Genomic DNA, 13,165 nt, shown 5'->3' on the forward strand with positions numbered 1-13,165 from the left:
ATTGAATCAAGCATATAAATTAGAATGAACCAGACAGTAGGAACAAGATTTGTGCTTTCATCATTCTTGACTTAAATGATTGAAAAGGCACGTAATAAATTTCAAACGAACGTAACCAAACAGACACATAGAGGTGTGAAAAACAAAAAAAGTTTCCTCCAACCAAAAGAAACTGTATAATGAAAATGCGATTCTGAGTTACAGTTAAAAAAAAATCCAGGAGTACGTAGAGCTTCAGAAAGTTCTGAACACAAAGGCTTTGTTGATGTCAGTGTTGCTGTTACTGCTGCTTTCATCATTAAATGAGTGATCATCAGGCGCACTGCAGTTACCTTCAACAACATTCCTCTAACTATTAAACAGCACGCTCATTTGTTTCATGAAGGGAGGCTTTCTATTTTATTTTCCCTTCGTTTCTCAAGGATCAAGTTTCGGTAGTGTCAGCTGATCAGGGGCTCTATCGGTTGATAAAAACCCGACGAGTGATAATTTACTAATGCGCTGTACCACAAGACTGCAAATAACCCTCAAAAGAACATATCGCGCATGCTGCATTATCACATGTACGCCGCGTAAATGTTCGTCTTGCATACTACTCTTCTAACCACCCAAAGTCAGTTGTATACAGAACATCAACTGTTAGGTACAAGCTGATGTTTCATTTATCACAGTTTTCCAGTTTTTAACACTGCCTCTTTCAAGTTTTAGACGTTTCCAATAATTACAAAAATTAAACGAAAATGTTGCTTCTAACTCCTACGTACGTCCTACAAAGCGCAAGCCTGAGATCTTCTATTTAAGATCTTGGGAAATATGCAGTTTGTCCTGGAAGAAATAGTCGGTTGTATTGCCCAAATATAATCAACAGGTTACCCTTAGAAAGCAGGGTTTTAGGAAAACTTGACATTATGCAAGTTTATTGATCATGAATCAAGACAAAAATCTTGACCCTAATAAAGTTTATTTGTCCAAATATAGTTCAACTAATTCAGTAACGCGGGGTAAGCTGAAATCCTACAGCGGATCACAGCTAAAATATAGCGCTCCATTGCAAAAGAAGAATTTCTTCCAGGTTGAAGCCAGTAATGAAACTTATGCATCTAGAGGCTTATTTAAAAATCTTGACCCTAATTTGAGCACCAAGATTTTAGGTTAATGGTAAAAATTATTTTTTTTAAAAATGATTATGAATCCTTAAATAAGAGCGTGTTTTAGTGCTTCAAAATTCATCTTTTTTGGAATATCAATGTGGGAGAAATGAATTTTGGAATTAATGCTCTCTGTTTTCTAAATTTCTTTTACCATCCTCTTTTAATAATCTTTGATGCATAAAGTGTTCATGATATAGCAACTTGATTATTATTATTATTATTATTTTCCCCACTGTCAACTTAAAAAGAAGACCCTTTTTCATTGTCATTTCATCGATACATTTGACAATAGCTGATTACATATGTTTAAATATTTCATATGGAAATTAATGTAAAAGTCTAAGCCTAACCAAAAAGCACATGCATTGTTGAGTATAGATATATGCACGGGCAAACATAGAAGATACGACATAGTGAAGATTATACTCTGCTAAAAATTATTCATCATGGTTACCAGTGGCTTTGTATGCCTTACTAGTTGCATAAGATCATCACCAAACTGAGAACTAATTGTGATGATCGTTGAGTTTTTCATTTTCCCATTTTTATGTAAGTATTTATCTTTCTGCCCTTATCTATTGCATTTTCATCATGAAATTGCTTGCGGAGTATGACTGCAAACGTTATAAACAAAAACATAAGGAAATATCATGACTATAATACAGAACAAAACAACTTAGAATTCAATCTGTAGTTCAATCTCAAACTCTATAGTAGAAAATGGAAACAAAAAACAAACAATATTGATCGTCTCAAGCAGAGCCTGAACCAGCTTCAGCTGCGGCTGCTCTTTTCTTGGCGAAGTATTCATCAGCACGAGCAAGATTCTTCGCAACTGACGGCTTCACCCACTTCTTTCGACCAGGGAGAACAGTTAGAGTGCAACCAGCAGCCTCGAGCTTCTCTCTTGCTGCTGATGAAAAGGCTCGTGCCTTGATGTTCAACTTGACAGTCACATCTCCATCTCCCAAAATCTACAGAACAAGTTGCAGAGCAATGACATAGCCATGGAAATAATTGTCAAACAGAAGTTTGTATGTTCTTGCCTTCTTGGTGGTTATTATGCTGGTAGTTGTTTCAGACATCTTTTGAGTACTTTGGAGAGAGGTGTATTGAGTTAAATGAGAACATTTTGAGTCATATCAGAGGATAAATTCATTATGCTTTTAGAGGCACATGTAATGAGTTAAAATCAATATCTCGACCTTTGACAATAATTTGGAAACATTAAACCCACAAAGAGGAGAGAACCTTTAATGGTAGCCTTCTTTCTCTACCAGAAGGGTTGATTAAGCCCTTTGCTTTCAAGGATTCTAATGATATTTCATCGCCTTCCTGAAATCCAGCAGCTACGATGTCTTTTAAGTTAACGGGGACGTACTTGGGCAAACCTGCGCTCATACCTGGCGAAACAAAAACAAAAAAACAACGCACGGCAGAGCATGTTTAGAAACAGAAATGTTCCCTTTAGGAAGATACAGCAACATATCTTAGGAGTCACAACAAAGCATCCCATTCATAATTATCCGCAAAAGATGAAAGCACTGTTGGGATTTTTAGATCTCGCAAAAACCCCGAAAACCACCAAACACAGCAAATAGAATCACACGAGATTTAACGTGGAAAACCCTCAACAGGAAAAAACCACGGGATTGAAATCAATCCACTATCATCTCCAAATTACAATCTTTTAAACAGACAAAGATTGTGAAACCCTCTCCCAATATTGTAATCTTTTGTACGGACAAAAACTACGAAACCCTCGCCTCTCGCATAATATTCTTGAATCAGGCTACGTCCTCTGCTAACCCTAAATTACAAGAATAATGTCTCTCTTTCATTTACTTGGTTTTTCCTCCAACAATAGAAGAATATATATAGGGAAACCAAAACACTATCTCTAGCCTAACTTCCTAATTATAATTGGATCCAAACTCCTAATCATGATGGGACCCAATCTCCTAATCATGATAGATCTCTAACCCTATCTAATCCTCATGAAGTTATACAACGAATCAAAGACACAATCCCAACAAGCACCTGTTCAATGACACTAACATTTAGCTCGTATTTGAGCAGAATGATCAACAAGCCCCCTTCTGTCAGATTACCCTTCGTAGACAAATTCAGGATAGGAAACACAATCGAAATTGAATGTTGCGCGTACATCTGCATTATTCTGCGGCTGATTAGTTGAGCATACAGAGCTAGGTCGAAGCGTCACAGGCATGGGTGAGAACCTAAAGGCTCTTACTTCATAGTAATATAAAGAGTTAACAAGAGGCAAAAAAATTCACCCAAAATGCAAAAAAAATATTAACTCTTCTCACTCTTCATAGTTAGCCAGTTAGTTAGTTAATTAATTACCTCCAGCGATCCCCCGGAGCTTGGGAAGCCGGCGGTAGAGGGGCATCTGGCCCCCCTCGAACCCCTTGCGGACGCCGGGCCCCGACCTCGACTTCTGCCCCCTCATCCCGAACCCGCAGCTGTTCCCCTGCCCGGCCGCGATGCCCCGCCCCTTCCTCTTGGCCTTCTTCTTCGACCCCGGCTGCGGCCCGAGGTTGTCGAGCCTGAACCTGGCAGCGGGAACAACCGGAGGTCTGGCGGGCGGGCGACGCGGCGGCTGCGGCTGCTGCTGAGACGGTGAGGCGGGGTCTGGCGAGCCTGGTGAGGGGACCGCTAGGGCCTCGCGGCGATTCTGGAGTTTGAGGGCCCGAGTGTGGAGCCTCTGAAGGGGGTTTCTGGAGGGGGAGGAGGCCGGCGACCGGAGAGGGAGGGCGAGAACGGAGGCGGCGGACATTGGTTTTTTTTTTTTTTTTTGACGGGTTTTAGCTTCAGGGGGGTAGAGCGTGTGGATAACGAAGAGCGGATAGCGAGAGCTGGCTCGTACAATTTTGTATATTTCACTTGGAACGGTGTTTTTTAAAAGAACAAATTTTCAAAATGGCTTCAACAGAATTTTTTTTTTACCACATTTACTTTTAATTATAGAAATCGGTTTATTTTGAGTTAATTACGATACTAATTAGTCGGGTTGTCAACCCGACTAATTAGTAGCCTAATTACAAGCGGGGTCAAGGAGCGGGGAAGGTTTGCGGTTGCTAATTAGGCTACTAAGTAGTCGGGGTTGACAATCCCGACTAATTAGTACCGTAACTAACTCAAAGTGGGTCGATTTCTATAATTAAAATGAAATTGGGTCAATTTCTTTAAAATAAAACTCCGTTGAGGCGATTTTAAAAATTTCTTCTTTTTAAAAAAACAAACTCTATTAGACGGAAATGCCCCTTCTTGAATTTTGGTAGGGGGTAGGTAAGGTAAGAAATACTACAAAAAACGAGGGTAAAAAAAATATTGAATTTTCTCATGTGACCGGCACACGGATAGGGAGAGGGCTGCTCGTTTACAATTATATTTCACTTGAACGGTGTTTTTTAAAAGAACAAATTTTCAAAATGGCCTCAACAGAATTTTTTTTTTGACAACATTTACTTTTAATTATAGAAATCGGCTCATTTTGAGTTAATTGCGATATTAATTAGTCGGGTTGCCAACCCCGACTAGTTAGTAGCCTAATTACAAGCGTAGTCAAGGAGCGGGGAAGGTTTGCGGCCGCTAATTAGGCTACTAATTAGTCGGGGTTGGCAACCCCGACTAATTAGTACCGTAACCAACTCAAAGTTGGTCGATTTCTATAATTAAAAGTGAATTGGGTCGATTTCTTTAAAATAAAACTCCGTTGAGACGATTTTAAAAATTTCTTCTTTTTTAGAAAACAAACTCTATTAGACGGAAATGCCCCTTCTTGAATTTTGGTAGAGGGGTATGTAAGGTAAGAAATACTGTAAGAAATACTACAAAGAACGAGGGTAAAAAAAATATTGAATTTTCTCCTGTGACGGGCACATGGAAGTATTCCAGGGAATATTCTCACGGCCGGTTAAGAGAATGTAGTGACTTAGCATAGTTTTATCAACTCAATGAGATTTTTTTAGCTGTGTTTTATAACTTGGATATTTACGTGCTATAAGAGTGTCATGTAGCCCAAAAGTATAACCAATAAGCTCATAATGACTCGTTACAATTCTTTGATTCAAAACATAACCAATAAGCTTATGAAGAGAAACTAGGATGAGTACGAATAAGCGCAACAATCCGAATTGCAGATAAAATCACAGATATGAATAAGGGATAACTTGAAGATGATGATCAAACAAGACTCTCCCAAATCTTTGTTTTTACAATTAAAAGTGGGCATTGCTGCAATGTACATATCAATAGCATTTATGTCGCAACCATTTTTAATCCTCGAAACCCAACTATAATTGAATAATCACATTTCCCCCAAAGAAACTCAAATTAATTTGGAACATAAAAATTTTGAAAGCCATGAATCGTAGCTGTTTGGGAATTTCAGTCTTCCCGTCTACCACGATATGCGCAACTCGGAAGCCAACCCTAATCAATAAGATAGAACAACCACAATCAAGAAAAAGAACACCGAGATTTACGTGGTTCGGTCGACCAACTTCGACCTACGTCCACGGGGCAACAATACGAGAAATTCACTATGTATCAGGGAGAACTACAAGAGGAACCACTCAACTCTCGTCTCTCAATCTCTCAATCTCACATGCATAATCAACTCTCATATTCTCTCCAAAGCTCACTCCTTGTAATTTTTTGTACGGATAAAGACTACGAAACCCTCTCTCTCTCTCATCTACTACATCTCTACTTTTTTTCTTTATGGTTTTTCCTTCACCAATAGAAGAATATATATAGGAAAACCAAAACCCTATCTCTAGCCTAACTTCCTAATTAGAATAGGATTCAAACTCCTAATCATGATAAAACCCAAACTCCTAATCATGATAGAACTCAAACTCCTAATCATGATAGAACTCAAACTCATAATCATGATAGAACTCTAACCCTATCTAATTCTCATGAAGTTACACAAAGAATCAAAGACAAAATCCCAACAGTAGCGTCATAATTCCCACGACGAAAGTGTTGTGTATCTACTCAAACTCCAAGTTAGGATAGAGTTTTAAATTCTTTGTATAACTTCATGAGAATTAGATAAGGTTAAGGATTTATCATGATTAGGAGTTTGGGTTTCATCATGATTGGGAGTTTGAATCTTATTCTAATTAGGAAGTTAGGCTAGAGATAGGATTTTGGTTTCTCTATATATATTCTTCTATTGTTAGAGGAAAAAGAAGAAGGAGAACAAGAAGAAGTGTAGAGAGAAAGAGTGAGAGAGGGTTTGGTAGTCTTTGTCAGTGCAAAAGATTGTAATTTGAATGTGATAGTGGATTGATTTTGATCCCGTAATTTTTCCCTATTGAGGGTTTTCCACGTTAAATCTTGTGTGATTTTATTTGCTGTGTTTGGTGGTATTTTGGAGGGAGGGGGTTGCGAGATCTAAAAATCCCTACAAGTGGTATCAGAGCGGGGTTTGACGGTTAGTGGAGATTCGAGATTTGCAACGACATTGGTGGCAACGGAACTGTAGCAATAGCATTGTTCACCGTGGTACTGTAGCAACGGAACTGTTCACGGCGACGCACTATTTACGGTACTGTAGCGGTGGGTACTATAACGGCGACAGATCCGACGATTGAGGTTGATTTATCTTTTAATCGGGGATTTGAAGGCAGATTTCGGTGATCCAGGAGTCGTTCTTAGGGGTTTTCGACGTGCTGAGTTCGTTTTTGACGTCGGTTTTATCAAACAATCTCTACAGGGGCTAATTTAAATTTTGATCGTGGTTAGAGGATGATGACTTCTTCGAGTCCGAAGTTTGATATTCCGCTATTCAATGGCAAGACAAATTTTGCAGTATGGCAGTGCATGGTTCAAGATATTCTTGTGTAGCAGGGTGTTGATCAAGCTTTTGAGGAGAAGAAACCTGATGGATTGAAGGATGTTGAATGGAGTTCCATGTAAAAGATGGTGATTAGCACAATTCGTTTAGCACTCGCCCCCCGAGATCAAGTATAATGTTATGCAAGAGACCACACCAAGGGGGTTGTGGGAAAGGCTCGAGGGGATTTATGCGTCAAAGTCGATGACCAACCGATTGTGTTTGAGTATGGAGCTTTATTCGTTGAAGATGGAAGAAGGTACTATAATTCAAGACCACATCAATGCCTTTAATCAGCTAGTTTGCCAACTTATGAATATTAATGAGGAGATTAAAGAAGAAAAGCAGGCGCTACTCCTATTGTCTTCTTTGCCAAAGTCGTACAAGCCGTTAGTTCAGACGATAATTGGAGGGAATTAGACTTTAAAGTTCGACGATATGACAGTACTCCTACGTGAGAATGAAAGAATAATGAGAAAGGAGAGCGCATCTAATGGTGGTGAGAGTGCACTAGTTTTTGAAGGTTCTAATCGAGGGAGGAGTACGGGGAGATGTGACAGTTATCGGGGAAGGTCAAAATCTCGGGCCCGAGATGACAGCGAAAAGGAGTGCTATTATTGCGGAGAGAAGAGTCACATTCAGTTCAGATGCTCCCAGATACATGATAATTTGAAGAGTATTAGACAGATGAGGCTTCAAGAAAATGGGAAGAAGACGGACTCCTCGGTGATTGTGTGTGATGAAGATGTGGTTTTATTAATGTAGAGTATAAGTACTGATATGAGTAATACTTGGGTATTAGATTCTGCAGCCTCTATGCACGTTTGTAACAATAAAAATTATTTTAACACATTGAAGACAGATGAAGAATTTGATGACATGATTGTTGGAAACAATGAGAATATGAAGGTTGAAGGTGTTAGAAGTGTTGGTCTCAAGCTTCACACTGGGAATGTTAGAATTCTTCATCATGTGAGATATGTGCCAACATGTGGTGCTAATTTAATTTCGTTGGGTGAGATGACATCACGTGGGTATAAGTATGTTGATGGAGGAGAGTGGTGCAATGTGTATAGAGATAGCGATTTGATTTTGCGAGGGAGGAAGAATAGCAATCATATTTTCTATTTAGATGGGCAATCCGTTAATAGTGCAGATTACTCTTCTCAGACTATTGTCCACAAGGGAGAGGTGAAGAATAAGAAAAAGAGAATGAGTTTTTCTAAAGTCGTTGAGACACTTTGAGATTTTTCGTCGAGGGAGGATATGTTGGGTATCTACTCAAACTCCGGATAGAGTTTTTGATTCTTTGTATAACTTCATGAGAATTAGAGAAGGTTAGGGATCTATCATGATTAGGAGTTTGGGTTCCATCATGATTGGGAGTTTGAATTTTATTCTAATTACGAAGTTTGGCTAGAGATAGGGTTTTGGTTTCTCTATATATATCCTTCTATTGTTAGAGGAAAAAGAAGAAGGAGAAGAAGAAGAAGTGTAGAGAGAAAGAGTGAGAGAGTGTTTGGCAATCTTTGTCTGTGCAAAAGATTGTAATTTGAAAGTAATAGTGGATTGATTTTGATCCCGTGATTTTTCCCTGTTGAGGGTTTTCCACGTTAAATCTTGTGTGATTTTATTTGCTGCGTTTGGTTATTTTTTTGAGGAGGAGGAGGAGGAGGGGAGGGGGGGGTTGCGAGATCTAAAAATCCCTATAGAAAGACGGGCGCCTAGCAGGGCCGGCCCAAGCTTTTTTGAGGCCCTGTGCGAAATGATAAAATGAGGCCCTCTTCTATATAAATGTTGAACTATAAATTTATTGAATTATATTTATTTTACAAAAGAAATAATACATAAAAATACAAAAATTAAAAAAACGATGTTTTCGTGCATTTTTTGATGCAAAATCATCAATAATAGAATCTATATCTATCTTTCCCAACATTAGCATTATTGGTGTGTTTCCTAGTTAATAGGGAATAGTTAATTGGGAATTAATGAGTTCAAATTGAATTTCCTAAACTTGACAAATGAGCAACTAATCATAATTGTAGTACTAATTGGTGTATATTTCCGGTAAAATGTAAATCAGATGGGTCATGTGTGTTAGGCAGTTAGGCTTAGGCAATGGACATAAATTATTATTTAATTTAGTGGGCTAGTATTAGATTATTAGACCCTTTTTTAAACAAACAAAAGGCTTATTGGAAAGAATTAAGAAATACTATGGGCATTTTTAAAAATTTGGGGCCCCCTTTGAAATGGGGCCCTGTGCGGTCGCCCCCCCTACCCCCCCTCTTGGGCCGGGCCTGGCGCCTAGTAATAGAAACCATCTCTTTTTCTATAAAAAAAACCATAGTTAAAGAAAATTCTCTCATTTATGTACACATATGTCATTGCTCCTTTTATATCAAGGACGAAGAAAAGACGCAACTGTGAACTTTTAATCGCGTTTCAAACAACAAAAAAACTATGATAATATTGTGCTTTAATAAGAAAGCATGTGCTATTGTACCATTCTCTGCAGGTATAACAATATGGATCAACTTACATAAATTTTATTTAGACTGTAATTTTAATTTTTAACGATCAACTAATAATAATACCAGTGATAATTAACTCAAGGCCGACAATGTGTAGAGGCATGTAAACACGAGGAGAAGCAATCCTCGATCGTCTCACAACCAACTAGCAGCATTGACTAAAATACAGATCAGGGTCGTAGCTAAGCTAATCAATTGGATTATAGACGCCGGAGAGAGTCTCTTATTTTATCCTCGATCGCATCAATTCCTGTATGACTTGCCCATCCTAAGTTTCTTGCACATGTTTTTCTTGATTGCCCATGATTTTGATTCATAAGGGATTATACTTCTTATATAACTGTCCTATAGAATTTTCCGTCAAATTTGGAGCTATTATGTTCTTTCTAACCATTATGCAATAGGGAGGGGACACCTCACCTGTCCCCTCCATTGGTCCCATATTTTGGGTCCCCGTAACAGCACTCTTGTTTAATGAACCCATATATAATAGCAAGTACACTGAAGATATTTGTTTAATAAACCCATTATAACAAACAAATATACGTCAAGCTCTTTGGGCCTCTCTTCTGACTGCGGTATTTGCAACGATCCACTGCTCATCGGCAGCTTACGATCCACGGGAGGCTAGGAAGACGGAGGTTGTTGGAGCGGGGAAATTGTTTAAAAAAAGATGGATCCATCAAAGATCGTGCAGGGACGGATTTACACACAAGTGATATCAGTAAGAGGCTGTTTGGTTGGATGGAAGTAGATTTGTAAAAATAAATAGAGCAACCAGATTTATAAATACATTATTTAATTTGTAGCTTTGTAATTAAGAAAGGTAGGTGAACTTGCATTTTGTAATAAAATAAATTTGTTACGGCCAATTTGATGAGAAGAAAAGCTGCAAGATTTTTTTTAAAAAATTTTTAAAATAAATCTGCCTCACCAATATAAAACTTTTAAAATCCGAACAAAAAATCATCTACATAAAAGTTTTGTTATATGGCAAAATTATATAGCTTTTTGCGCTAATTGTAATTCAACCAAAAACTAAAGTTGCATTGGAAATACATTTCTTACAATATAATTGTAGGTATCCAAACCAAGAATTTAAAGTTGACTTCCTATAATAAGTATTGCATGCAATATTGCTGCTGAACTATTTGTTGCAATTTATTTTGCAACAAACCAGACGACCCCTAAAATAAAGGATAATTATAACTAAATTATAATTTCTAAACTACTCTTACACCATTAGACACAAAATGTGAGATTCTTGCACTTGGATTGCTATTAAAATTAATGAGTGATTATAGACCCTCATAATCCTTGGGTATAGTAGTGTAGGAATAGCTTAGAAAGTGTAGTCTAGTAATCACTACTCTTCTTTTACGTAACTAATTGTAGATATTCTCTACACTCAAGGTTGTAGAGGATCTCTTCCCCAACAAAAACATACAAAGCTTTTTCTTTTTTTCTTTTTTCTTTTTTCTTTTTTCTTTCTTCTTTTTCTTTTTTGCCCCCTCCTCACTTTAACCCTACTCATTTACCCTGATTTGCTTTTGTCTCGCACGCTTATAAGATCGAAAATTCATGTCATTGGGTAAAGAGTATTAAAAATTGTTATAATTCAAAATTGTATAAGTACTAAAAATTGTTATAATTCAATCTAATAAAATATAATATTTAAGAGTGTTATAGGAATAGTTGAAGTGTTGTGAAGCGGGGTTTATTCTATGTATTACGTACTTCCTAACTATATTTTTCTATTGTTGTCCAAACAGAAAATGTAGTGGAAGACATATTATTTTCACTGTTTTCATAAATGTGTAAAACAAATAAAAAAGTTACTTTCGCGACTTCTTACTTCATAATTTAGAAGTTAATTCTTTAATTTGCTTCTTACTTCTAATATCTTTGGTCATTCAAACGAGCCCATAGAGTCTCTTGCACCAAAACTTCAGAGTTATGCTTGGGATTGAGAGCTGTTTGATATATTACTGTCATTATTTCCTCATTTGTGCTTATGAGAGTTGTTTGACGAGTTGTTTGATATATGATTGTCATTATTTTCTCACTTGGGATTACCCTATGTAACCATCCGTGCTTATCTTATACCAAATAATGTATGCATGCGTATTATTATGAAGATGAATAAACAGAGTTCTTTTCATTATCGTAACAATGGTTATAACTTTATATCCAACAGACTTAATTTACCAAGTGAATATCATTTTCATGGGCCAAAAAAAAAACTAGACTCAAACAACAAATTTTTTTTCTTTCTAATCCGGTCTTAAATGTGTGACCGTTTGAGTTTAAATCTGGGTTGTTTTGACATTATCATTAAGTCTTTTTTTTTGTATTTAAACTTCAAACTTATAGAGAGGAATGAAGCCCCACCCAAACATAAAACATGCACGCACAAGAAGACACACTAATCTGTTGCGAGTGCAGACACGCGCATGCACGCACGCACGCACACATACACACTCACTCACCCATGCGCATGCCCACACAAACTGAATGTACGCAAAAGGGAAACCTTGCATCAAAATCACCTGAAATCACAGGTGATTCACAATGAAACAAATGCCTGTGTACTGTTTTTATTGCCTTGTAAGTCAAGATAAAATACACAGTAAAGACTACATAGTAAAAAAAATAAAAAACTAAGGAAAAAACATTTAACAATGATGGTGCCAGTTTAGATCAAATTAATTGTTCCAACTATACGATTAAATATGAGTCACAGTATTCTATTTAGTCCGGTCGAATTTAATTAGTTCAGAACAAGAATTAAAACTGAAATGATGCTTTCCATCATCGTAGATCAATCGGTCCTTATCCAACATTATCATCATCATCATCATCATCATCATCATCTATAACCATTTAATCATCCAAAACATATTGAGCTAATGGCATGAATATCATCTTCAATCATAACCGAAACGGAAAAAAAGAAACAAAGTTTAATTCCTGGATGCAAACAAGTCATAGTCTTAAAAGGCTATTTACTGAGTCTGCCAAACTTTCAAACAATTAACTAGAAAAGAACTCACAATCGAAAAGCAAAAGATGTAGGAACACTGGGGAAATTTAAATTTTCTACAAGCATTAGAGAGCACAAACCAAGAAGGGTAAAAACAAGAAGCATTAGAGGTAGCAAACTAGAGATAATTTAAATTTTCTACAAGCATTAGAGAGAGCACAAGACAACTTACGTAGAAAAACCCAAAAAATTAATTAGCGAATCCCCTGAACTCGTTCCGCTAAAAAACCTTGATTGACGCAGTTAGTTGAAAGTCAGTCATGTGCTTTGCACGTGCCGTGTTTTGACAATTTCACCCCAATAATGTACTTAATATACTTCCTATATTTCCCTCTTTCAAGTTATTAGGGTAGGTAGAGAGTAGCAAGCATTGTATAGACCTTTTACTCATTGTGTGAACGCCATTTTTTGACAATTTGCATAGTTCAAGAGGTTTGCATAAATTTTGAAAGTTCAAGGGGGTTTTCTCTATCCAATAATGTTTGGGGGTTGTGCTAGACATCTCAAAGTCCAGGGCTGTTAGGTGAAATTTACCCAAATATATCCTTATAACTGCTTGAAG

At 37.2% G+C, this 13,165-nt stretch overlaps 1 protein-coding gene across 1 annotated transcript; it reads right to left on the reverse strand.

Moving 5' to 3' along the window:
* LOC109826010 (50S ribosomal protein L15, chloroplastic) lies at positions 1,778-4,024 on the reverse strand. Its single transcript, XM_020392955.1, has 3 exons — positions 3,519-4,024; positions 2,403-2,554; positions 1,778-2,125 (listed from the first exon to the last, which is right to left on the reverse strand). The coding sequence occupies exons 1-3, from the start codon at positions 3,949-3,951 to the stop codon at positions 1,904-1,906; spliced, it is 807 nt and encodes a 268-aa protein (XP_020248544.1). The 5' UTR covers positions 3,952-4,024; the 3' UTR covers positions 1,778-1,903.

This window comes from Asparagus officinalis, chromosome 10, assembly GCF_001876935.1.
Source record: "Asparagus officinalis chromosome 10, Aspof.V1, whole genome shotgun sequence".
In the NCBI taxonomy this organism is placed as follows: domain Eukaryota; kingdom Viridiplantae; phylum Streptophyta; class Magnoliopsida; order Asparagales; family Asparagaceae; genus Asparagus; species Asparagus officinalis.

Coding starts and splice junctions, on each gene's coding strand:
- LOC109826010 (XM_020392955.1), bottom strand. CDS start 3,951: ATGTCCGCCGCCTCCGTTCTCGCCCTCCCTCTCCGGTCGCCGGCCTCC. Junction 2,555..3,518: donor GCTCCGGGGGATCGCTGGAG/GTAATTAATTAA, acceptor TTGTTTCGCCAG/GTATGAGCGCAGGTTTGCCC. Junction 2,126..2,402: donor AAAGAAGGCTACCATTAAAG/GTTCTCTCCTCT, acceptor CTTGTTCTGTAG/ATTTTGGGAGATGGAGATGT.